Here is a 27351-nt window from a genome sequence, read left to right as displayed (position 1 = left end):
TTGGCCGTGTGCCCTGTGCACCAATGCCAACATCGATCCAACCGCATGCACGGACCGCCTAACAATGCTGTCATCCCCCCTCCCCCCCCCCCTTAACCTGCGGCCCCTCACCGTGCACGAGCAGAGGGCACTGGGCATAGCTGGTGGACCCGAGGACCGGGAGATTGCCCCTGCCGAGATTGGGAGCAAGCCACCAAGTGAGATCCCCCCGCCCTGCCTGGCCCCTTTCCCCTCAGCCCTTTCCCCTCAGCCCACCCCTCAGCACTCTCCCCTCAGTACTCTCCCCTCAGGACTCTCCTCTCAGCCTTTGCCACTCAGCACTCTCCCCTCAGCACTCCCCCCTCACCCCGTACCGCGACCCACAACCCCCTCCACCCGCCTAACCATGATGGTGTATTCTGTGTCGCAGGGCCACACGGAGACCGACCCGGACACCCGGTGGACACCGCCCGCATCCAGCGCCTGGACGGCCAGCCAACTCAAATCAACCGGGCGCATCAGGCTTACACCGCCCCTGGCCAGCGCCTGGGCGGCCAGCCCACAGGGACTCTAGCAGCGACGGGGAGGGCAGCTCCAACAGCCCCCCCGGCCCAGTCCAGTGACAACACAACGACACAGGACACCAGCAGACAGGGGACAGACAAGCACGACACGACGACACAGGACACAAGCACACAGGGGACAGACAAGCACGACACGACAACACAGGACACAAGCACACAGGGGACAGACAAGCACGACACGACAACACAGGACACAAGCACACGGGACAGACAGGCACGACATGATGACACAGGACACAAGCACACGGGACAGACAGACACAACACGACGACACAGGACACAAGCACACGGGACAGGCAGGCACAACACACCGACACAGGACACAAGCACACAGGGGACAGACAGGCACGACACGACGACACAGGACACAAGCACACAGGGGACAGGCAGGCACGACATGACGACACAGGACACAAGCACACAGGGGACAGACAGCCACGACACGACGACACAGGACACAAGCACACAGGGGACAGACAGGCACGACACGACGACACAGGACACAAGCACACAGGGGACAGACAGGCACGACACAACGACACAGGACACTAGCACACAGGGGACAGACAGGCACGACACGACGACACAGGACACTAGCACACAGGGGGACAGACAGGCACGACGCGACGACACAGGACACAAGCACACAGGGGACAGGCAGGCACGACATGACGACACAGGACACAAGCACACAGGGGACAGACAGGCACGACACGACGACACAGGACACAAGCACACAGGGGACAGACAGGCACGACACAACGACACAGGACACTAGCACACAGGGGACAGACAGGCACGACACGACGACACAGGACACTAGCACACAGGGGGACAGACAGGCACGACGCGACGACACAGGACACAAGCACACGGGACAGACAGACACAACACGACGACACAGGACACAAGCACACAGGGGACAGGCAGGCACGACATGACGACACAGGACACAAGCACACAGGGGACAGACAAGCACGACACGACGACACAGGACACAAGCACACGGGGGACAGACAGGCACGACACGACGACACAGGACACAAGCACACAGGGGACAGGCAGGCACGACATGACGACACAGGACACAAGCACACAGGGGACAGACAAGCACGACACGACGACACAGGACACAAGCACACAGGGGACAGACAGGCACGACATGACGACACAGGACACAAGCACACGGGACAGACAGGCACGACATGATGACACAGGACACAAGCACACGGGATAGACAGGCACGACATGATGACACAGGACACAAGCATACGGGACAGACAGACACAACACGACGACACAGGACAGAAGCACACAGGGGACAGACAGGCACGACACAACGACACAGGACACAAGCACACAGGGGACAGGCAGGCACGACATGACGACACAGGACACAAGCACACAGGGGACAGACAGGCACGACACGACGACACAGGACACAAGCACACGGGGGACAGACAGGCACGACATGACGACACAGGACACTAGCACACAGGGGGACAGACAGGCACGACACGACGACACAGGACACAAGCACACGGGACAGACAGACACAACATGACGACACAGGACACAAGCACACAGGGGACAGACAGGCACGACATGACGACACAGGACACAAGCACACAGGGGACAGATAGGCACGATACGACGACACAGGACACTAGCACACAGGGGACAGGCAGGCATGACATGACGACACAGGACACAAGCACACAGGGGACAGACAGGCACGACACGACGACACAGGACACAAGCACACACGCCACGACGACACAGGACACTAGCACACAGGGTACAGACAGACATGAAAGAACACAACATGACACACCACGGAGGGACGGACACACAGGATGTCGTATTATAGGTTTTACGGTACCTGATAGACTAAAGCACCATTGGTGGAAACTGTGTGCTTTCTATTGGTTAGAATGTATGATAGCTCCGCCCTGCTAGGCGGGGTATAAGAACCAGTGGCGCCCCAGCAGCCTTCATTCTGTAGCTGAGCTGCTGGGGGAAACATCTAGCTTATTAAAGCTTCCAGTTGGACTACAACCTCGCTTTAGTGGCCATTGATCGTGCATCAATTTAATAAGCTAGTTTTTTTTAAGAAGAAAGGATGGAGCTCCGAATCAAGCCGGAGTGTCTGCAACTTAGCCCCCACGCGGCGAACTCAGCGGCAATCTTTAAGCACTGGCTGGTGTGCTTTAAAGGTTATCTTGGGACGGCCGAAAACGCACCCACGGGAGAGCAGAAACTGCACGTCCTGCACTCAAGGGTGAGCCCGGAGATTTACACCCTCATCGAGGAAGCGGAAGACTTTGATGCAGCAATAGAGCTGCTAAAAGGACACTATATTCGCCCGGTAAACCAGGTTTATGCCCGGCACCTGCTTGCAACAAGGCGACAAACCCTTGGGGAATCGCTGAAGGAATTCCACCGTGCACTCCTGGTGTTGGGAAGAAGCTGCAGCTGCCCGAACGTTTCGGCGAGCGAACACACGGAACTCTTATTCCGGGACGCTTTTGTGGCAGGTAAGCTATCGTCACAAATCCGCCAGCGTCTGTTAGAAAAGGACACCCTGGGTCTCAGGGAGGCATGGGCCCTTGCAGGCTCCCTGGACGTGGTCTCCAGGAACGCCCGCGCTTACGTTCCCGACCGCGTGGTAGCCCCCTGGGCAGTGTGGAACCCCTCCGCGACCGACCCGAGACTTCCCCAATTCCCCCACAGGCTTGCGCTGCAAGGCGGCTTGGCAACCCAGAGGGGCCCTGCTGCTACTTTTGCGGGCAGGCCAAACACCCCCGGCAGTGCTGCCCGGCCCGCGCATCCACCTGCAAGGGATGCGGCAAAAGGGCCATTTCGTGGGGGTATTGTAGAGGGTGCCATCTCTGCTACTCCACTACTGGGCCGATATCTGGGGTTTGAATATCTGTGTGTGTCTCTCTCCAGCTGACACTGAAACTTCAGAGGCCAGGGGATGCCGCACTGGGACACTTCCTCTGAAGAGAGCACTGAATCGAGCCTGCCGTTTATCCCTAACCGGCAGCCTGAGGCTTATATCACACAGATCTACAGACCCCTACCAATACCCAGGTGATTCTCTCTCTTGCCGGTGGTGCAACACCCACCCGGTTCCTACTTCGCTAGAGTAGCTTTCCCAAGAGAGAGAATAGGACACTGCTGTTTATTCCCTAACCAGCAGTCTGTCCTGAGTGAATCGCTCAAGATGACCCTTGATTCTTGAACCCGGAATTAAGGTGAGGAATATTTTAACAATGACTTGGTCAGAGATCGCTGGTGAAAGATTGAAGAATTTAAACGACTCCAATTATCAGCAAATCAAGGTTTATTGCAAAACCCAGGTCAAAATCATCAACAGAAGAAAATATAATAAAATCTTAAACTCTAAACACAAACTAAGTCTATTCAAAAAGCACTATAACGGACACAACAAAAATTCTTTTGATTACACAGTTTTAGCAATAGCACAAGACACAAAACAAGTTCCCTTCCCCAAAGCCTCAACCACTATTAAAGTCAAGGGAGTTTCGCAAGCTGCTGCAGGGTACTTACGGTCACAGGCTGCAGAGGTCAAGTCAGGGGTGCAGAGGTCGAGCCAAGAACGAAGAGACCCTCAATCGAAACACAGCCCCTTTTATATTGTTTTACCTGGCTTTGTCCTGTGTTCGGCCAGCCCCTTTTGCATTGAAAAGGTAAGGTTTAAAGTTCCCGCTGGTCCCGCCCCCTTTGAGCCGGTCAGAGCTGTATGTTTCCGGGTATTCCTCACAGGTCCGCTCCTTCCAGCTAGGCAGACCTGCGTGATTTGAATTTGGCGCCGACTCCGCCCCCTCCTTCCAGTGAGTTTCTGCCGGTAGCTTCTGTCAAGATTGGAGTACCTCCCCCAGGTCCGCCTCCAACTTGGTTTTTTTCTACCGCTCCGCGATTTGAATTTGGCGCTGGCTCCGCCCCCCTCCTCCCAGTGAGTTTCTGCCGGTAGCTTCTGTCAAGATTGGAGTACCTCCCCCAGGTCCGCCTCCAACTTGGTTTTTTTCTACCGCTCCGCGATTTGAATTTGGCGCTGGCTCCGCCCCCCTCCTCCCAGTGAGTTCCTGCCGGTGGCTTCTGTCAAGATTGGAGTACCTCCCCCAGGTCCGCCTCCAACTTGGTTTTTTCTACCGCTTATCTTCAAGGGGCTTTTCCAGCGCAATATACTGAGCCCAGACAGTCTGTTTTCTAGGATAACGAGGTTAAGCTCTCTTGTGAAGAATTTCAGTGTCTTCCAGCTGCTCCGGAGATGGCTGCTATTCTCACCTCGCTATGTTGATGGGGTGTTAATTGGATTCTGCTCTGGTGGAGGCCAGGTCATTTACATTTGCATGGGGCTATGACCATCCCATTGTCCTGCTTGCAGGCAGGCCTCCTGTGTATTCCCGTGCCCCTTTGTCTGTGTTTTGATGTTATCTCGTTGTCCGGCTCCTTCTTCCTTGTAGCTCCTAGGGGGGGGGGTTTGTAAATACTTATGTACTTATGTCCCTACTCAGCTCAGCGGACCAAGCCTGCTGGGAAAACTGGTTCCGTTCTCTTGGCTGAAAAGTCAGTTTACAGTCTCTGAGTTTTTATTCTTGGGCAGTTCCAAAAAGGCCGAATTGCCCGAACACCTTACAGTATGCCAAGCCCGTGCGTTGCTACGGTCTCCGGTGGCGAATGCGGACCGCAACCACAAACTTCTCCACGGGCCCTGTGCGGCCAGCGGTCGCCGCCATCTTCATATTCTAGGGCCACGTGAGGACCCGGGCGCCACCATCTTGTTCCGCGGACGCTACGTTGGAGGGATGGGCGCTGCCATTTTGTGCACCCCCAGCCATGTGCGACCAATGGGAGCCGCCATATTGGATGAACCCCCAGGACCCCAGCTTGGCTGACCACGCACTGCCCGAAGAGAACTTTCAACGATTAGCCTCGGTGACTCTGGATCAGTCTCGGCCTCGAAGACTCTCAACTGCTACGACGACTGTATTTATCAATGGGCACGAGACATCCTGCCTAATTGACTCTGGGAGCACGGAGAGCTTCATACACCCCGACACGGTAAGGCGCTGTTCTCTCCTCATCCTCCCCATTAATCAAAAAATCTCCCTGGCTTCCGGTTCCCACTCAGTGGAGATAAATGGGTTTTGTGTAGCGAACCTCACAGTCCAGGGAAGGGAGTTCAAAAGTTTCCGTCTCTACGTCCTTCCCCACCTCTGCGCGGCTACACTCCTGGGTTTAGACTTGCAGTGTAACCTTTAAAGTCTGATCTTCAAATTCGGTGGCCCTATACCCCCCTTACTGTCTGCGGCCTCGCGACCCTTAAGGTCGATCCGCCTTCCCTGTTTGCGAACCTCACCCCGGATTGCAAACCCGTCTCCAAATGGAGCAGACGCTACAGTGCCCAGGACCGGATCTTTTTTAGTTCAGAGGTCCAAAGGCGACTGAGGGAAGGGGTCATTGAAGCCAGTAACAGCCTCTGGAGAGCTCAAGTAGTGGTGGTAAAGACCGGGGAGAAGCATAGGATGGTCATCGCCTACAGTCAGACCGTCAACAGGTTTACGCAGCTGAACGCGTATCCTCTTCCCCGCATATCCGACCTGGTAAACAGGATCGCGCATTATAAGGTCTTCTCCACGGTGGATCTCAAGTCCGCCTACCACCAGCTCCCCATCCGTACTAGTGGCCGCAAATACACTGCCTTCGAGGCAGATGGGCAGCTCTATCACTTCTTCAGGGTTCCCTTCGGTGCCACCAACGGGGACTCGGTCTTCCAGCGCGAGATGGACCGAATGGTTGACCGGTACGGTTTACGGGCAACATTCCCGTATCTCGATAATGTCACCATCTTCGGTCATGACCAGCAGGACCACGACACCAACCGCTAAAATCCTTAACCTTACTTACAACAAGGATAAATGCGTGTTTAGCACCGACCGCCTAGCCATCCTCGGCTACGTAGCGCGAAATGGAATTATAGGCCCCGACCCTGAATGCATGCGCCCCCTTATGGAGTTCCCCCTCCTCATTGCTCCAAGGCCCTGAAATGTTACCTCGGGTTTTTTAGCTACTACGCCCAGTGGGTCCCCAACTACGCGGACAAGGCCCGTCCCCTGATCCAATCCACAGCTTTTCCCCTGTCCATAGAGGCCCGCCAGGCCTTCAGCCGCATCAAAGCAGGCATTGCAAAGGCCACGTTGCACGCCATCGACGAGTCCCTCTCCTTCCAGGTCGAGAGCGATGCATCCGACGTAGCTCTGGCGGCCACCCTCAACCAAGCGGGCAGGCCCGTGGCCTTCCTCTCTCGTACCGTCCATGCTGCCGAAATCCTCCACTCTTCAATCGAAAAGGAGGCCCAGGCCATAGTAGAAGCTGTGCGACATTGGAGGCATTACCTGGCCGGCAGGAGATTCACTCTACTCACGGACCAACAGTCGGTTGCTTTCATGTTTGATAATGCACAGCGGGGCAAGATAGAAAATGACAAGATCTTGCAGTCGAGGATCGAACTCTCCACCTCCAACTACGAAATCTTGTATCGTCCCGGGAAGCTAAACAAGCCTCCTGGCACCCTGTCCCGCGGCACATGTGCCACCGCACAAGTGGACCGCCTCCAAGCCCTCCACGAGGACCTCTGCCACACGGGGGTCACTCGCTTTTTCCATTTTGTCAAGACCCGCAACCTGCCCAACTCCATCGAGGAGGTCAGGACAGCCACCAGGGACTGCCAAATCTGCGCGGAGTGCAAACCACACTTCTACCGACCAGAGAAAGCGCACCTGATAAAGGCTTCCCGTCCTTTTGAACGCTTCAGCATGTACTTCAAAGGCCCCCTCCCCTCCACCGACCGCAACACGTACTTCCTGAACGTGATTGATGAATACTCCCGGTTCCCATTCGCCATCCCCTGCCCCGACATGACGGCAACCACCATCATCAAGGCCCTCCATAGCATCTTTGCACTGTTCGGGTTCCCCGCTTACATACACAGTGATAGGGGGTCCTCCTTTACGAGCGACGAACTGCGTCAATTCCTGCTCAGCAAGGGCATCGCCTCGAGCAGGACGACCAGTTACAACCCCCGATGTAACGGACAGGTAGAAAGGGAGAACGGAATGGTCTGGAAGACCGTCCTACTGGCCCTATGGTCCAGGAATCTCCCTGTCTCCCACTGGCAAGAAGTCCTCCCGGAAGTCCTCCTCTGGGACCTCGCTCCTGACGTGGCTGGCAGCACCCGGACCCATCCTGCTCCGAAAACACGTGCGGGCACACAAGTCGGACCCGTTGGTTGAGAGGGTCCATCTGCTCCATGCTAACCCCCAATACGCCTACGTGGCTTACCCCAACGGCCGACAAGATACGGTCTCCCTACGGGACCTGGTGCCCGCCGGAACCCCACGCACATCCAAGCCACCAGTCCCATCCTCCCCTCCACCACAGCACCTTACAGGAGGATCGGTCCTTCCGCCGGCCCCGTCTAGGCCCCCCCACCCACCGACGCCTCCCGCAGGCGCTCCCTTCCCAGGTCAACCGTTTTCCCCGCCAGCGCCGTCTAGGGGTGCCGTAGCTGCCATGGAGATCGAAGCCACGCTCCCGGAGTCACAGATGCCCGAGCCTCCACCGGAGTCACCACCGAAGCTCCAACGATCACAGAGGACAACCCCGATCGACTGATTGCTTCATTTTCATTGTAAACTGTAAATATAAACCATCAAATGTACATAGCTATCAGAATTGTAAATAGTTACTAAACACTGTACGGAGGTATTACGGTACCTCCATACCTAATTATACCACGTTGCCATGTTTTGTAGTTTCAGGCCACCACCCCCGCTGGACTCTTTTTTAACAGGGGGTGAATGTGGTATTATAGGTATTACGGTATCTGATAGGCTAAAACACCATTGGTGGAAACTATATACTTTCTATTGTTTAGAATGTATGACAGCTCCGCCCTGCTAGACGGGGTATGAGAACCAGTGCCGCATCAGCAGCCTTCATTTTGTATCTGAGCTGCTGGGGGAATCATCTAGCTTATTAAAGCCTTCAGTTGGACTACAACCTCGCTTTAGTGGTAATTGATCGTGCATCACAGGGCATGGCACCCCAGGGGACCTCCCGACCGCAGGTCCGATGAAGACACTGAGGTTGCGTGACAGCTGTCCCCTGCACCCTCCGCCACCTCGGTTGGCCAGCAGAAGCAGCTGAGGGACCGGACGGTCGGAGGGTAGCCCAGCCCCAGCAAACACCTGCTGCCCAGACAGGTCCCGGGTTCCTGGAGTTCTCCCGCTTACCCATAGACTCGATGCAGTCAGGGACCCAGGGGTGTGAGAATGTGACGACCGGTTTCCAGCACCTGCAGATGCAAGTGCAGGAGTGCATCCGCGTCCAGGAGCAGGAAATGGTGCCGGTCATGAGGGCCACACAGGCCAACACCGCACGGGTGGCGTCCACGGTGGAGACAATGGTGGCGACGGTGTCGGGCATGGGACTGAGTTTGCAAGGCCTGGGGCTATCTGTGCACGCTGCCTCCGCGGCCCAGGACAGGGCTGCCGTCTCACAGGCATCCATGAGCCAGGGCCAGCTGAACATCGCAGAGGCGCTCAACAACCTGGCGCGTTCTCAACAGGCTATCGCTCAGAGCATCAGCGCCAGTGCCCGGGTGATGGACGGCGATGTACAGAGCCAGACAGGGATGGCGAACTCACTGAGCTCCATGGCTGCCAACGTCCAGACCCTGGTCGATACCAGCGCGGGCCTCCAGGACTGGCAGCGCCAGGTGATGATGGTGCCCCGGGTTCTGGATCCGCTCGCACCCCCATCCCATGGAGAGTCCCAGGGGCCACCGGGCACCCCGAGGGAGGAGGAGGTGCTGGGGCCCATTCCGGCTCCCCCTGCAGGGGAGGTGCTGGAACCCCACGCCACCTCGGACTCCCCCCACCCCCCGCCCCTTTACCGTCCCTGGCGCCCCCGGCCATACGACAGGGCCATGTGATGCAGTGTCTGGGCCGCGTGCAGGGCCCACCCAGGTGGAGAGTCTTGATGTGGCCATGAGTCAGACATTGTCGAACGATGTATGGTTCGGAGCCCATCGCAGGGCGGGCTGTCATCATCCTCCATGCCTTGTACCAGAACCGCTTACACCATCAATCGTGTGCCCCCATCCCGTTGTGCCGCAGGTGAATGTGTCATGGAGGGGTGGTATGCATGCAGGTGATGTGGTGGTGGGGGAGGTGAGGGTTGGCGGTGATGGGGGAGGTGCCGAACTCTGCTGCCTGTGCCCATGCCCATCACTACTAACCCCCACCGTGGTCGCTGAAACGTGCAGGTACCAGCAACACCCGTGCCTGCTGGCCCAGCCGGCAGCGTGGGCAGCCTCCTGTTGCCATTCATCCCTCATGTCACGTGCATCTGCTTCCCCCTCACCATCCCCCTCATCTGGAGAAGAGATCCCCTCATCCTGACCGTCCTCCTCCTCCTCCTCCAGCACATCGCCCCTCTGCTGGGCTATGTTGTGCAGGACGCAGCAGACCACGACGAGGCGGCCGACCCTCTCCGACAGGTACGAGAGGGCCCACCCAGAGCGCTCCAGGTCCCTGAAGCGGCCCAGCAGCCGAAGGCACCTCTCGACCACACTCTTGGTTGCTGCTTGAGCATCATTGTAGCTGCGCTCCGCGTCGGTCTGTGGCCTCCGCATAGGCGTCATCAGCCACGACCGCAACGGATAACCCCTGTCGCCCAGTGTCATGTGAGAGTACCTTTAAGAAATGGGTGTTATTTATAGAATAACTGTAGTGGGTGTACCTTTAAGAAATGGGTGTTTGTTACTGCAGTGATGTCAGACAGTGGGTGGAGCTGGGCTGCCTGTCTGCTTTACTTTCATTTTTGAGCAGGCTGCTATAGAGTGAGGTTTTAGTTTCGTTTTCAGAGAGAAGAGCTGCAGTGAAAGCCAGCAGATGTGCATGGATCTCTCTACAAGCTAAAGAGTGTTCATTTGGGTGATTTCAAAGGGATAACTGCTCTCATTAGAGAATTTAAACCTGGGCCGGGATTCTCCCGCAACAGGCAGGGCGGGCCGTACCGGCGCCAAAGAGTGGCGTGAACCACTCCGGCATCGGGCCGCCCGGAAGGTGCTGGAGTGGTTGGCGCCACGCCAACCGATGCCGAAGGGCCTCCGCCGGCCACCGTGAGTTGGCGCATACGCAGGAGCGCCAGCGTGTTCTGGCGCATGCGCAGAACCGCTGCCGTGACTCCGGCGCATCGCAGGGGGTTTCTTCTCCGCGTCGGACATCACAGAGCCTCACACAGGCTGGCGCGGAGGGAAAGAGTGCCCCCATGGCACAGGCTCGCCCACAGATCGGTGGGCCCTGATCGCGGGCCAGGCCGCCATGGGGGCCCCCCGGGTCCGGATCCCCCCATGCTCCCCTGAAGATTCCGCAAGCCGCCGTCAAAGCCAGGTCCCGCCGGTATGGACCTTGTCCATTTCACGCCGGCGGGACTGGCCGAAAACGGGTGGCCGCTTGGCCCATCAGAGCCTGGAGAATCGCCGGGGGGGGGGGCCACTGCCAACGGCCCCCAACCGGCGCGGCGCGATCACCGCACCCGCCCAAAAGTCCGGCGCCAGAGAATTCGGCAGCCGCCGTCACAGCGGCGGGGCGCGATTCTCACCGCCCCCCGCCGATTCTCCGACCCCCCACTTTGGTCTATTTTCCCGGTTCTCTGTGTTAAAAGGGTCTTTTGAGTTCTGGATGTTGTTTGAGAATTTATTAAGGATTATTTAGTGTTATATTCTTTGGGGGTTGTATTTAAATTGATGGTTGCTAAGATGTTCACTGTATGTTTTAAAAAGGTTAACTTGAGTTCAAAGAATAAACATTGTTTTGCTTTAAAAAAATTATTTTCGATTTCTGCTGTACCACACCTGTAGAGTGGGCCGTGTGTTCCCCATACGACAATCTATTAAAAATTGTGGGTCAGTTGAACTCCATGATGCACTTTGGGGTTCTCTAAACCCTGGCCCATAACAACGTGGAGGCTAGAGGGGGATAAAGTTCTATCTATTGGATTGGCTTAGTGAACTTATAGACAGTGAGGGGTGAGCATATTGTGGTTGCTTTTCAGGTGTGGTATTCCAGTTTAAGTGGGAGTGTGTTGTGGACAATGGCTCTTCCAGGGGCTCTGAAGTTTTTGTGGGTGGAGACGGTCACACGCAGTACACAAAAATATGAGGTAATTATGGCGGTGGCTAAGCATTTAAAGTTGCCTGAGATAAAGTTTGACTCATTGGAAATGACAAAAATTCAGTTACAAATTAAGCAAATGGAACATGAGAAAGAATTAAAGCAGCTTGAATACGAAAGAGAGAGAGAGGAAAAAGAAAGAGAGAGAGATAGAGAGGATAAGGAAAAGGAGAGAGAAGAAAGGAGAAAAGAAAGAATAGCTCTAGAAAAACAAAAAGAAAGAGTAAAGGAGATACAGATCAGGGAAAAAGATAAAGAGAGAGAGTTTGAACTTCAAAAAATGGCCATGAAACATGACAGTCTGTTAAAATTGGCAGACGTAAAGGGAAACGTACAGTTGGATGATAGTGATGAGGATATTGATAAAGAGCGTCATAGTCGAAAGCTTGGTGGGGATCTATTTAAATATGTCCAAACATTGCCAAGGTTTGATGAGAAGGAGGCAGAAGCCTTTTTCATTTCATTTGAAAAGGAAGCTAAACAAATGAAATGGCCACAGGACATGTGGGTATTACTGATTCAAATAAAGCTGGTAGGTAGGGCTAGTGAAGTATTTGCATCACTACCGGAGGAGGTATCTGGGACGTATGAGGAGGTGAAAAAATCCACCTTAGGTGCATATGAACTAGTGCCTGAAGCCTACAGACAAAGGTTTAGAAATTTAAGGAAATAATTTGGTCAAACATACATGGAGTTTGAAAGGCTCAAACAGAGTAATTTTGATAGGTGGATAAGGGCTTTGAAAATAGACCAAACGTATGAAGCTCTCCGAGAAATTATACTTTTGGAGGAGTTTAAAAATTCAATTCCTGATGTAGTGAGAACTCATGTGAAAGAGCAGATGGTTGAAACTGTGCGGTGAGCAGCGGAAATGGCAGATGATTATGAATTAGTTCATAAATCAAAGCTTGGTTTCCGACATCAGTTTCAGCCAATGAGGGATACAAACTGGGCACATGAGAAATACTCAAGTGGTAAAGGTAAAGGTGATCTGATGGGAGATAATAAGGGGAGTGTACCTCAGATTAAAAAAGAAATCCAGGAGGGTGGAAGAGACATGAAAAAGTTTCAAATGTTTTCACTGTAATAAACTAGGTCATGTAAAGTCACAGTGTTGGTGGTTGAAGAAAAGCACTGGGAAGGCTGATGTGGTAAAACAGGATAAGACAATGGGGTTTGTTAAAGTGGTAAAGGAAAGCCCAAGTGAAGCGAAGGAGGTGCAAAAGATTGTACAGCCTGATCAAGAGGTGATTGATAAGAAGGTGCCAGAAGTCTTTAAAGAATTTACTTGTGTGGGTAAAATTTACTCATGTGTATCAGGAGGAGCAGGTAAAGAAGTCACAATTTTAAGAGATACGGGAGCGAGTCAATCTTTAATGGTAAGAGATGAGGAGTTATGTAGTTTGGGAAGAATATTGTCAGAAAAGGTGGTAATCTGTGGAATTCAGGGTGAGAGGAGTAGTGTTCCATTATATAATGTAAGGTTGGAAAGTCCAGTGAAGTGTTGTGAAGAGGTAATAGGAGTAATAGAGAAACTATCTTGTCCAGGAATACAGTTCATCTTGGGTAATGATAAAGCTGGATCGCAGGTGGGAGTGATGCCTACTGTGGTTGATAAGCCAGTGGAAAATCAGACAACTTATGTGTTGAAGGACAAATTTCCTGGGATTTTTCCGGATTGTGCAGTAACAAGGTCGCAAAGTCACAGGTTAAGACAAGAGGAGAAATCAAAGAGTGAAGATGAAGTTGAAGTGCCATTATCAGAAATGATTTTTGATCAGATGGTTGAAGAAGAACAAGAACAGGTGGAGGATGAGGCGGATATTTTTAGTTCAGAAAAATTGGCGGAGTTACAACAGAAAGATGTAGAAATAAAACGGATATATCAGAAAGCATATACGGAAGAAGAATCTGAGTGTATACCAGAGTGTTATTACCGTAAAAGTGATGTCTTGATGAGAAAATGGAGACCTTTACATATGCAGGCGGATGAAAAGTGGGCAGAAGTTCATCAAGTAGTATTCCCGGTAGAGTATAGAAAGGAAGAGTTGCGAGTTGCACATGAGGTACCAGTGGGAGGTCATTTGAGAACAAGGAAAACTCAAGCTAAGATCCAGAAACATTTTTATTGGCCTGGACTACATAAAGATGTAGTTAAATTTTGTCAATCATGTCACACATGTCAAGTGATAGGGAAATCTCAACCAACGATAAAACCAGCACCCTTAATCCCCATTCCAGCATTTGAGGAACCTTTTACAAGGGTCCTTATTGATTGCGTAGGACACTTCCTGAAACAAAAAGTGGGAATCGATATCTTTTGACGATAATGGATGTGTCGACTAGGTTTCCAGAGGCCATTCCAGTATTTAATATTACAGCTAAAATGATTGTGGAGGAGTTAGTTAAATTCTTTACTAGATATTGACTACCAACAGAAATAAAATCAGATCAAGGATCAAATTTTACATCAAGGTTATTCAAAGAAATTATGGATAGTTTAGGAATAAAACAAATTAAATCAACTGCGTACCACCCAGAATCGCAGGGAGCGTTAGAAAGGTGGCATCAGACATTAAAGACAATGTTGAGGGCTTATTGTCATGATTATCCAGAGGATTGGGATAAAGGAATTCCATTCATACTGTTTGCAATTAGGGATGCACCTAATGAGTCAACCAAATTCAGTCCTTTTGAACTAATTCTTGGTCATGAGGTAAGAAGACCACTTAAATTGATTAAGGAAAAATTGTTGAGTGAGAAATCAGAACTTACATTCTTGGATTACGTGTCAAATTTTAGGGAACGATTAAATAGAGCCGGTGAATTGGCAAGACAACATTTAAAAGTTGCACAAAATGTGATGAAACGGGTAGCGGACAAGAAAACCAAAGTTCGTAGTTTTGCCAGTGGAGATAGAGTTTTCGTGTTGTTACCAGTGGTAGGTGAACCTTTAAAAGCAAGGTTTTGTGGACCTTATCAGATTGAAAGGAAATTAAGTGAGGTGAATTATGTGGCAAAAATACCAGATAGTAGGAAGTCTCACCGAGTGTGTCATGTGAATATGCTTAAAAGGGAAGGAGAGAAAAAGGGAGGAGGTTTTAATGATTCTAACTCAAAGTGACAAACCAAATCCAGATGACTGTGAATTTGACATACCTCAAATTGAATTGGAAAGTGAGGATATTCTTAAAAATTGGAATAAATTGTGGAGTTATCTTCCAGAGGAAAAACGGACTGACCTGAAAGTGTTATTGATATCACATGGGCAAGTTTGTAGAGATAAATTGGGAAGTACTAAAATGGCTATACATGATGTAGATGTGGGAAATACTGTTCCAATCAAACAACATCCATACAGACTTAACCCTTTAAAATTGGCACAGGTTAACAAAGAGATTGAGAGTATGCTTAAAAATGGCATAATTAAAGTGGGTGGCAGCCAATGGAGCTCACCCATAGTGATGGTACCTAAACTGGACGGTACCCAACGGTTGTGTGTGGACTATAGAAAGGTTAATGCAGTTACAAGAACGGACCCTTATCCTATTCCACGTTTGGAGGATTGCATTGAGAAACTGGGACAATCAGCTTTTATTTCCAAACTGGATTTACTTAAAGGTTACTGGCAGGTACCTTTATCCAAAAGGGCGAAGGAAATTTCAGCTTTCGTGACTCCAGATAGTATACACCAATTCAAAGTTATGCCATTTGGCATGAAAAACGCCCTAGCCACATTTCAACGGTTAACTAACAAAGTCGTTTCAGGATTACCCAATTGTGCGGTATACATTGATGATCTGGTAATTTTCAGCCAGACATGGAAAGAACATTTAAAACATCTGAGGGAGTTATTCGATCGACTTCTGAATCGGTGGTAAACCTAGCCAAAAGTGAATTTGGAAAAGCCCAAGTCACTTTCCTTGGCCATACAAATGGGCAGGGTCGAATGGTCACACGGGATGTGAAGACAACAGTTATTGAAGAGTTTCCAATACCCTCGACACAAAGGGAAATAATGCGATTTCTTGGCATGAGTGGATTTGATCGAACATTTGTGCAATCTTTTTGGAGCGTGGTTGCTCCACTGATGGACTTGCTGAAGAAACATCGAAAATTACAGTAGACAGCGGAGTTTCAACAGGCATTTGACTGCCTGAAAGCTGTGATAACCAATGCTCCTGTGTTGGAGAATTACAAGGGACTCTGTGATCAGATTGAACTAAAATATCTGACTTCAAGGAGAAATGCCGAGGCGTAGAGAAATGGATGGATCATGCAGAGACCTTCTTGTTCAAAGAGACTGTCAATCGAGAGGGATTCCAGTTGGAGGAAGAACAAAAAGGGACTATATTATTATACCTGTTTGCGTGTATTGTTTTTTGAAACAAAAAAGTATATTTACTGTGTGCGTTTCTTAAAGGATAGTGAAAAAGTGAAAAATGAAACCATCTTGAAGTTGATGGTTTTTTTTTTCTTGGTGGGAGTTGTCACGTGAGAGTACCTTTAAGAAATGGGTGTTTTTATAGAATAACTGTAGTGGGTGTACCTTTCATTAGAGAATTTAAACCTGACCTCTGTGTTAAAAGGGTCTTTTGTCTTCTGGATGTTGTTTGGGAAATTATTAAGGATTACTTAGTGTTGTATTCTTTGGGGGTTGTATTTGAATTGATGGTTGCTAAGATGTTCACTGTATGTTTTAAAAAGGTAAACTTTTGTTCATAGAAAAAACATTGTTTTGCTTTAAAAAAAATACTTTTAGATTTCTGCTGTACCACACCTGTAGATTGGGCCGTGTGCTCCCCATACCATAATCTATTAAAAGTTGTGGGTCAGGTGAACTCCATGATGCACTTTGGGGTTCTCTAAACCCTGGCTCATAACACCCAGCCACCACAGTATAAAGGAGTCATGTACACTGCCAGGGTACCTGGCGCAGACGTGCAGGATCGTCATCATGTGGTCACAGACCACCTGCCGTTCATTGAATATGTACCCTTCCTGTTCAGCACATGCTCTTTCCTCCAAGGTGGGCCGCATGGCGATGTGCACTCCATCGATCGCCCCCTGCACCATGGGAATCCGGGCAACAGCGGTGAAATCCCCTGCGCGGGCATCCTGGTGGGCGCGGTCCACAGGGAACTGTATGTACCGGTCGGCGATGTCATATAAGACGTCGGTGATGGCCCGGATGCACCTGTGCACTGATGGCTGGAAGATGCCGGACAGGTCCCCACTCGGCAACTGAAATGACCCCCATCGCGAAGAAGTTGAGGGCGACCATCACCTTGACAGCCACCGGGAGGGCATGTACAACCCCGGTCCCACGTGGTGCCAGATGTGCCATCAGGTGGCAGATGTGGGCGACGGTCTCCCAGCTCATCTGGAGTCTCCTCCTGCACGCCCTATCCGGGAGGTCCTCGAAGGACATGCGGGGCCGGTGCACACATTGTCGCATCGGACGCCTCCATGGCCGTGGCACACCCTCCTCCTCCTGCTCCTCCTCGTTATCCTCGTGCTGTGAATCCCGCATGGCGTGGTGCTCCTCCTGCGCCTCTCGCACGCGTGGCCTTGCGGCCTGGGCGGCTTGCACGTGCCCCACTGCAGCCCGCTGCTCTGCAACAGGCTCCGCCACCTCCCTGTCACGCCCGTGCTCCAGCTCCCACTGGGCCTCATGCAGGGCAACAGCCCCTGCCACGGCGGCCAGCAATGCTGGGAGATGGCTAAACATTGTACGATCTGTAGGGGGTAGGAATAGACTGGGTTTCAGCATTGGTATACCCCCCTCCACAACCAGGTGCCATGAGCTACATGGCCGGCCCGGTTGCCAGCACGCGCCCCACCCCTGCCCCCTCTATGCCCTGAGACCTGTCCCCCCTGCCAGGACCACCATCTGGTGGCACTGCCCTCACTGGGGGGCTGCCGTCTATGCCGCCCTGGACCTACCCGCTGGTGGGTGCCGCCAGTTTGGTGGGGGGGGGTCAGGCACACGTCAGGACGGCCGGGCCGCCTGCGCCGCGACAGCGAACGGGTTGGGTGGGCAGCCACGTGTCCGCCGTCATGGGGTCTGGCCATTAGATCCGCCTTGCCATGGCGGCCCGTGGCCGCCCGCAGCCTTTGTCGCCCCCACCGCACCTTCCCCACCCCCACCCCCGGATGTGTGGTCCGCCTCCTCCCCCACCCCCACCCCCGGATGTGTGGTCCGCCTCCCCCCCCACCCCCACCCCCGGATGTGCGGACCCCCCCCCCCACCCCACCCCAGCAGCGGATGTGTGGGACCACCCCGCTCCCACCCCCGGCAGCCTCCCCCACACCGCACACAGACTCGGCCGTGCTGCTCCCCCTCCCGGGCTCCCCACCCCCTACGCCTCCCACCCCCCCCCCCCCCCACGGGGGCCGCTCCACGCCGTCACCCACATCCTCCCAAGCGTCAGCCAGCACGACTGGTTGACGCTGTTTTATAGCATGTTAGAACGGCGCCGGCAAGACATCCGGTCACGCCGGCGGGATTTCGACCCATCCGGCCCGGAGTATAGCTGCTCCATCGGAGAATCGCCGCTACGCCCATTTTTGCCGATTCGCCGTGCGCCATGAGAAATGAAATGAAAATTCCTTATTGTCACAAGTAGGCTTCAAATGAAGTTACTGTGAAAAGCCCCTAGTCGCCACATTCCGGCACCTGTTCGGGGAGGCTGGTACGGGAGCCTCCCCTCCCCACGGCGCCCATTTTGGCACGCCTTGGAGAATGGTGTCCCGGGGTCAGAGCGGCGTCGCGCCGATTCTCTGCCCCGGCGGGAAGTCAGAGACTGCCGCCCCTCATTTGCGGGCTGGCTGGGGTTGCCTGAGCAAGTGCAGATCTTGGTTAGCAAGGAAGTGTGGATGGTGCCAGGAGAAAGAAGATGGAGAAAGGGACAGGGAAGCTGAGGTTCAATTCAAGGTGTTCCCACTTTTTCCCTTTGTCCCTCCGTCCCTCAGTCAGAGCCCTGCATGTTGCCCCCTGTCCTGACGACCAAATCTGCCCTCGCACAGGTTCTTGTTGGAGTCATTGATTGGGCCCTCATGGCCTCCAAAACCCAATGGATGTTCACCACCAGCATCTCCTCTGTCAGAGCAGGCCTTTATGCAGCCTACCTTTCACACTGCTGAAGCCACAGAATAATCAGAAACAGAAGTGAAAGCTTTAATAAATGCAGCAGGGAATTCACTTAGCTGATCATAAAAATGACATGACGTGAATGTATTGCGAAATGTAAATGTGCCCTGCACTTTATTTCAAGTTTTCACAGTCCATTCCTTTGTAGCCTCTTTTCCTTTCCATGGACATTAGTCTTGAAGAGAATAGTATGATCAGGGTAGAAGACAAGTAAAAGGGTTTAACTGAGATGGACAGACTCTGTGAACAAAATCCATGGAATCCCTATCGTGCAGAAGGAGGCCATTTGGCCCATCGAGTCTGCAACAACCCTCTGAAAGAGCACCTTACCTAGGCCCACTCCCCTCTTTATCCCTGTAATCCCACCTAACCGGCACATCTTTGGACACTAAGGGTCAATTTAGCATGACCAATCCACCTAACGTGCAATCTTTGGACACTAGGGGCAGCACGATGGCGCAGTGGGTTAGCCCTGTAGCCTCACGGCGCCGAAGTCCCAGGTTCGATCCCGGTTCTGGGTCACTGTCCGTGTGGAGTTTGCCCATTCTCCCCGTGTTTGCATGGGTTTCGCCCCCACAACCCAAAAGATGTGTAGGATAGGAGGATTGGCCATGCTAAATTGCCCCTTCATTGGAAAAAATGAATTGGGTGCTCTAAATTTTTTTTTTTTTTGCACTAAGGGGCAATTTAGCATGACCAATCCACCTAACCTGCATTTCTTTGGACTGGAAGGAATCTGGAGCACCCGGAGGAAACCCATACAGACACTGGGAGAATGTATAAACTTCACACAATCACCCAAGGTTCGAATCGAACCCAGGTGGCATAGAACATAGGACATTACAGCGCAGTACAGGCCCTTCAGCCCTCGATGTTGCGCCGACCTGTGAAACCACTCTAAAGCCCATCTACACTATTCCCTTATCGTCCATATGTCTATCCAATGACCATTTGAACGCCCTTAGTGTTAGCGAGTCCACTACTGTTCCAGGCAGGGCATTCCACGCCCTTACTACTCTCTGAGTAAAGAACCTACCTCTGACATCTGTCTTATATCTATCTCCCCTCAATTTAAAGCTATGCCCCCTCATGCTAGACATCACCATCCGAGGAAGAAGGCTCTCACTGTCCACCCTATCCAATCCTCTGATCATCTTGTATGCCTCAATTAAGTCACCGCTTAACCTTCTTCTCTCTAACGAAAACAGCCTCAAGTCCCTCAGCCTTTCCTCATAAGATCTTCCCTCCATACCAGGCAACATTCTGGTAAATCTCCTCTGCACCCTTTCCAATGCTTCCACATCCTTCCTATAATGCGGCGACCAGAATTGCACGCAATACTCCAAATGCGGCCGCACCAGAGTTTTGTACAGCTGCAACATGCCCTCATGGCTCCGAAACTCAATCCCTCTGCCAATAAAAGCTAACACATCATACGCCTTCTTAACAACCCTCTCAACCTGGGTGGCAACTTTCAGGGATCTATGTACATGGACACCAAGATCTCTCTGCTCATCCACACTGCCAAGAATCTTACCATTGGCCCAGTACTCTGTCTTCCTGTTATTCCTTCCAAAATGAATCACCTCACACTTTTCTGCATTAAACTCCGTTTGCCACCTCTCAGCCCAGCGCTGCAGCTTATCTATGTCCCTCTGTAACTTGTAACATCCTGTCCACAACTGCACCGACTTTAGTGTCATCTGCAAATTTACTCACCCATCCTTCTGTGCCCTCCTCCAGGTCATTTATAAAAATGACAAACAGCAGTGGCCCCAAAACAGATCCTTGTGGCACACCACTAGTAACTGGACTCCAGTTTGAACATTTCCCATCAACCACCACCCTTTGTCTTCTTCCAGCTAGCCAATTACTGATCCAAACTGCTAAATCACGCTGAATCCCATGCCTCCGTATTTTCTGCAGTAGCCTACCGTGGGGAACCTTATCAAACGCTTTACTGAAATCCATATACACCACATCAACTGCTTTACCCTCATCCACCTGTTTGGTCACCTTCTCGAAGAACTCAGTAAGGTTTGTGAGGCACGACCTACCCTTCACAAAACCATGTTGACTATCTCTATTATTCTTTTTCAGATGATTATACATCCTATCTCTTATAAACCTTTCCAAGATTTTGCCCACAACAGAAGTAAGGCTCACTGGTCTATAGTTACCGGGGTTGTCTCTACTCCCCTTCTTGAACAAGGGGACAACATTTGCTATCCTCCAGTCTTCTGGCACTATTCCTGTAGACAAAGATGACTTAAAGATCAAAGCCAAAGGCTCAGCAATCTCCTCCCTAGCTTCCCAGAGAAACCTAGGATAAATCCCATCCGGCCCAGGGTACTTATCAATTTTCACACTTTCCAGAATTGCTAACACCTCCTCCTTATGAACCTCAAGCCCTTCTAGACTAGTAGCCTGAATCTCAGTATTCTCCTCGACAACATTGTCTTTTTCCTGTGTGAATATTGACGAAAAATATTCACTCAACACCTCTCCAAGCACAACTACTCTTATGCTAGTCATTTGTTTATTCCTGACATATCTATAGAAAGCTTTAGGGTTATCCTTGATCCTACCTGCCAAAGACATCTCATGTCCCCTCCTGGCTCTTCTTAGCTCTCCCTTTAGGTCCTTCCTAGCTAACTTGTAACTCTCGAACGCCCTAACTGAACCTTCAACAGCCAATCAGCAGCTCCGCTCTACTGCCCTCTGCTGGATGGTTGTCTTCACTTGAACAGCTAGGGTCTCTTGCTCAGGTACACTTTCAAGTTAGGATGAGCACAACGACGTATGCAAATTTCCCCCGCAACAGCCAATCAGCAGCTCCGCTCTACTGCCCTCTGCTGGCGCTGTGAGGCAACAGTGCTAATCATTGTGCCACAAAGTTTGTGTTTGGTTGGTGGTGGTGTATTTGTTCTGAATTATGCCTTCACACACTCAGGTTATCTCTGCCGTGCCTGTGTGAATCCATCATGGACTACTCTGGCAGTGAGGTGAGTGACTGCGGAATCCTGGTAATTTGAGATGCCTCCTCTCCCTCCTCCTCATCATCCACTAGGGGCTTTTCACAGTAACTTCATTTGAAGTTCACTTGTGACAATAAGCAATTTTCATTCATTCATCCTCCTTAAAGCTAATTCTCTGATTTTATACACTCTGATGGTAAAATCATTTCCTTTGATCTGGAGCTCTGTGCCCATCCCTTATGTCCTGTTGAGGCACATTTAACTGTGGTGAAGGGAGCTGCTATTGTGTTTTACTGCTGCTGGTGCCATTGGTGTCATTACTGTTCATCTTCCTCCTGTTATCTCCGGTGTTGCAGCTCCTTTTATTCCTCATGAGAGGTGCATGGTGTAGCTGCATAAGCTGTCCCTGTGCTGTGCTGAAGGCTGCCAGTAGGGAGGTTCAGATCAAAATGAACAAATTGTGATGGAGAAATGGCTTCCAAGAAGTTGAAAATCTCCTGTCATGCACTGAAAACACACTCTCAAAACAGGTCCCGTGAGCACTAACCAATCATCTTCGCAGCACAGCAGCTGTGCAGTTTCCCAGATTTCTGGCTTCCTAGCCTGCCTTTTTCCTTGACCAGTGGCTCCCTGCTGTGCTGGTGTCTCTGGTGAGGTCCACTCAGCTTGGCAAACCCATGCACTGGCTCCACAGGTTTTCCAGAAGACCTGAAAATGCACCCCAGTAAAAACTGGAAGTCGTACCCGCTCCTGCCCTGTGAGATTTGGCAAAAAAGTTCACATAACAATCCATTTTTTAAATATTTAGAATGCCCAATTCATTTTTTCCAATTAAGGGGTAATTTAGCGTGGCCAATCCACCTACCCTGCACATCTTTGGGTTGTGGGGACGAAACCCGCGCAAACACGGGGAGAATGTGCAAACTCCACACGGACAGTGACCCAGAACCGGGATCGAACCTGGGACCTCAGCGCGCGCCCCTACATAACAATCCATGAGTAGTGATCACAAGCCTGTGCCTGTCCACGCGCTGGAATACATTCGCCTGTTACTAAATAATGTTGGAGTAGGAAATAAAATAAAACACTTGTACATTAAACATTTAACACTTACACAAGGAATATGTTTGCTGTATACCACACATTGGACTTTACCTTCCGGACACAAAATTAATTCATTCCATACCACAGCTGGGATTTTCTGCTCAATAAGAATCAGGTTCATGTTATGTCAACTCAAGAACCTTGCTGCAGAATGACATTCTACTTGTTGCCGTTAACGTTTGCAGACTCCTCTCACAACCCTAGATTTTCCTTCTGGAATGTCATACATTAGCTACAAGAAGGCAAGTGATTGGCTGGTCTGGTCGCTGAGCACACAACCTGTGACATTATACAAATGTACAGCATGTGAAGAGTTAATGTTATGTTACGCCTAGCCACTAGAGGGGGCTAAGGGACAGTCCTGTAAATTGGGTCGCACAGTGATTAGCACCATTGCTTTACAGCTCCAAGGTCCCATGTTCGATTCCCGGCTTGGATCACTGTCTGTGTGGATTCGGCACGTTCTCCCTGTGTCTGCGCGGATCTCCTCCGGGTGCTCTGGGTTCCTCCCACAAATCCCGAAATGCATGCTGTTAGCTAATTTGGTCATTCTGAATTCTCCCTCTGTGTCCCTGAACGGGATGTGGCGACTAGGGGCTTTTCACAGTAACTTAATTGCAGTGTTAATGTAAGCCTACTTGTGATAATAAAGATTATCATGATTATATATTGCACTGGCTCTTAAGCTAAGGGGAGGAGATTGGATTGGAGCTGAACAAGATAAGATTCATAGTGTATTGCAGAGTTAGTTAAGGTATCACAGTTATAATTAGTAGATCGAGATAGTGTTAGTGAGTGCAGTTTAACTCTTACATGTATGTTTGCTATTCAGAATAAGAATCAAACTCAAATGTAATAGTGTTAATAAAATTAGTTTAGGTCTTCAAAAGAGTTTTGTGTATCTTTGTGATCACTACGCCTTCCATCCTGGAACCCCTCACAAAGATCACCACACAACCCTTTCACATTTTGGGTCTGGGTGGCGGTGCTCTGTTTCATAGTTGGCAATCGATCATATTAAAATTTAAAAAGCCGCTCGTGATTCGACGCTAAGACTAATAAATTGTTCTCTCAATTGTAGGAGACAATAGGATGACTGGCACGACAAGCGGAAATCTATATTTGGTACATTTGGAAGGTATTTTGAAGTTATGTTGAAGGCGCTCTGTTGCAGCCAATTAAAGATTCTAAAACTAGACTCCACAGACCACAATGCTGGAAATCCATGCGATAAGTGGATAAGTATTCAGTTCCCCAGAGGTGACATCTATGATCTTAGTGAATAGGGGCAAGTAAATGGCAGAAAGAATAAGCAATTTGAAACAAACATGTGAAAATGTCTTTTGAGAGGAAATACATTGAGTGGATGGTACTTGTTTTCCTATTGCATGACCTTAAGATGTAATCATAACTAGATAGAAAAAGAATATGCCACAGCAGAGTAACGTTACCTTGAATCTTGATGTGCAGAGGTCATTCATTATTTGTCTCGCGATGGCTGGTATGATTGATGCTGGAGTTTAATTGTTTTTGAGACTTGAGTGGTGATATATTCCTATGGAAAGCCTTGTTTCCCAGTGTGTCAAATGTAGGGCAAGATTACTGAGAACTGAGATCGGCTGAGGAGCAATGTTTTCATCGCCCAGCAATGGAAATAACACAGTGCGGAAAGATTTAGAATTATCGTCACGTATACCGAGGTACAGTGAAGAGTATTGTTCTGCGTACAGTCCAAGCAGATCGCTCAATGCATAAAAAACATAGGGCAGGGGCCGCACGGTGACGCAGTGGTTAGCACTGTCACCTCACATCACCGAGCACCTGGTTTCGATTCCGGCTCCGGGCCACTGTCCGTGTGGGGTTTGCACATTCTCCCTGTGTCTGTGTGGGTCTCACCCCCACAACCCAAAGATGTGTAGGATAGGTGGATTGGCCACGCTAAATTGCACGTTAACTGGAAAAAAAAGAATTGCGTACTTTAAATTTATATTAAAAAAAGAAAAACATAGGGCATACGATAGATGCACAATGTAAATGCATAGACACAGACATCAGATGAAGAATGTGGGGCGGGATTCTCCGACACCCCGCTGGGTCAGAGAATCGCAGGGGGCGATGTGAATCCCGCCCCGCCACTCCGACGCTGGCTGCCGGATTCTCTGGCGGCGTTTTTTTCTCCGACCCCCCGCTGGGTCAGAGAATCGCCGGGGGCGACGTGAATCCCGCCCTGCCACTCCGATGCTGGCTGCCGGATTCTCTAGCGGCGTTTTTTTTGGTGGGGGTGGAGACCGCGCCGGTCGGGGGCCGTTGCCAGTGCCCCACCCCCCCCGGCGTTTCGCCGGTCCCTGATGGGCCAAGCGGCCGCCCGTTTACGGTCAGAGCCACCGGCGTGGATTAGACCAGGTCCGTACCGGCGGGACCTGGCTCCGAGGGTGGCCTGCGGAGTCCTCGGGGGGGGCGCGGGGGAATCCGGCCTCGGAAGAGGCCCCCACGGTGACCTGGCCCGCGATCAGAGCCCACCGATCTGCAGGCGGGCCTGTGCCATGGGGCACTCTTTCCCTCCGTGCCGGCCTGTGTAAGGCTCTGCCATGGCCGGTGCGGAGAAGAAACCCTCTGCGCATGCGCCAGAACACGCTGGTGCTCCTGCGCATGCGCCAACTTGTGCCGGTCGGCGGAGGCCCTTCGCCGCTGGTTGGCGTGGCGCCAACCCCTCCAGCGCCGGTCTAGCCCCCAAAGGTGCGGAGGATTCCGCACCTACGGGGGGGGCCCCGAAGCTGGAGTGGTTCACGCCACTCCTTGGTGCCGGTATGTCCCGCCCTGCCGGATACCGGAGAATCCCAGCCATGGAGTATACGACTACTCAGTAGAGTAAATGCGTGGAGAGATCAGTTCAGTCCAGAAAAGGGTAATTCAGGAGTCTGGTAACAGCGGGGAAGAAACTGTATTTGAACCTGTTAGTGCATGTTCTCAGACTTTTGTATCTTCCGCCCGATGGAAGAGGTTGGATGAGAGAATAACCCAGGTGGGAGGGGTCTCTGATTATGCTGCCCACTTTCCCAACGCAGCAGGAGGTGTAGATAGAGTCAATGGATGGGAGGCGTGTTCATGTGGTGGACTGGGCTGTGTTAATGAGTCTCTGTAGTTTCTTATGTTCATGGCCGTTGCCATATCAGGCTGCGGTGCAGCCAGATAGGATGCTTCCTATGGTGCATCTGTAAACATTTGTAAGAGTCATTGTGGACATGCCAAATTTCTTTAATTTCCCCAGGAAGTACAGGTGCTGTTGTGCTTTCTTGGATAACCTGAATTAGAGAGCGGCAAAACATGGCCACTTGCTCAATAAAACAATGCTCCAACTTTGTGAATCTTCACTCACTCACATATTTGGAAAATTTAATTGTAAGTTTACAAAGATAAGCAAAGGATTTTAGTTAGAGTTGAAAATTGAGTAGTGTCAGTGGTTGCTCGACTGTAGTGTGATCAGAGCACCATCTAGTGGTTACCTAGTTTAGTACAAGCATGCGAACATTCACCGAAGAATTGGACTGCAAAGCACCTGCCTGCTTATCAGGTGCAATGCGACTACCCAAGGCTCCAAAATAGCATCCAAGATGCATGCGTATTCTTCTGGAAAAAAGTGCACCATCATGGTGTAGGAAGGAGAGTGTGTGAGTGTATCACACACATTACAATGTTGTACCAGAAAGTTCACCGAGGAGCATGAGAAACACTTGCATCTCTTTCCCCCGAAGATAGAATTTAGCAGTATAAGAACGTGTCAGGATTTTCCTGCATCAAAAGCTTCCTTGGGGTGCCAGGTGCTATTTACTGCGCCGACATTGCCTTCCATTTCCTTATCAAAATCCTGGAATATTCATCATTCAAAAGGAATTTTGGTTGTCTCATTGTGTACCTGTCTTGGAACCGCCACCAGCAAGCACAACGTGCAGCTTTGTCTCCGTTTTCCTGGTGTCAGTTATGGCTCTTTCATCCTCTGCCCGTCTCCGTGCCCCCTTTATTCCAACCAGGTTCCCAAGTTTAAAGCTGGTTATTGAGTGCTTAGCACTGATTGACTGGTTAGCACCTGTTAGCGGGAGAGGATCTCAAAGAAATCACTCAATGCCCAGGGCTACTGGTCCTCGCATCAAACTGTTTATTTCACCGGCGGGGAGATGGCGTCTGTTAAAGTCCGAAACCATCTCTCCACCGACAAAAGGAAAACTTCCATTATACATTTTTCAAAACAGCTACTTCAGCCCATTTTGGCTGGACCTTGTCCAATA

General features: G+C 51.0%; 1 protein-coding gene across 8 annotated transcripts in view; it reads left to right on the top strand.

The window, feature by feature from the left end:
- neto1l (neuropilin (NRP) and tolloid (TLL)-like 1, like) overlaps window positions 1-27351 on the top strand; it is a 414770-nt gene that overhangs the window by 279641 nt on the left and 107778 nt on the right. For 3 of the 8 annotated variants that reach the window (XM_072467142.1, XM_072467138.1, XM_072467139.1), the window contains exon 8: window positions 24150-24206. The exons of the other annotated variants lie outside the window; for them this stretch is intronic. In XM_072467142.1, coding sequence (XP_072323243.1) covers window positions 24150-24206 — 57 coding nt within the window. The remainder of the gene's footprint in view (window positions 1-24149; window positions 24207-27351) is intronic. 8 annotated transcript variants of the gene reach the window in all.

This window comes from Scyliorhinus torazame, chromosome 11 (genome assembly GCF_047496885.1).
Source record: "Scyliorhinus torazame isolate Kashiwa2021f chromosome 11, sScyTor2.1, whole genome shotgun sequence".
Classification (NCBI taxonomy): domain Eukaryota; kingdom Metazoa; phylum Chordata; class Chondrichthyes; order Carcharhiniformes; family Scyliorhinidae; genus Scyliorhinus; species Scyliorhinus torazame.
The sequence above is the reverse complement of the archived record's forward strand: the minus strand, read 5'-3'. Positions and strand labels throughout refer to the sequence as shown.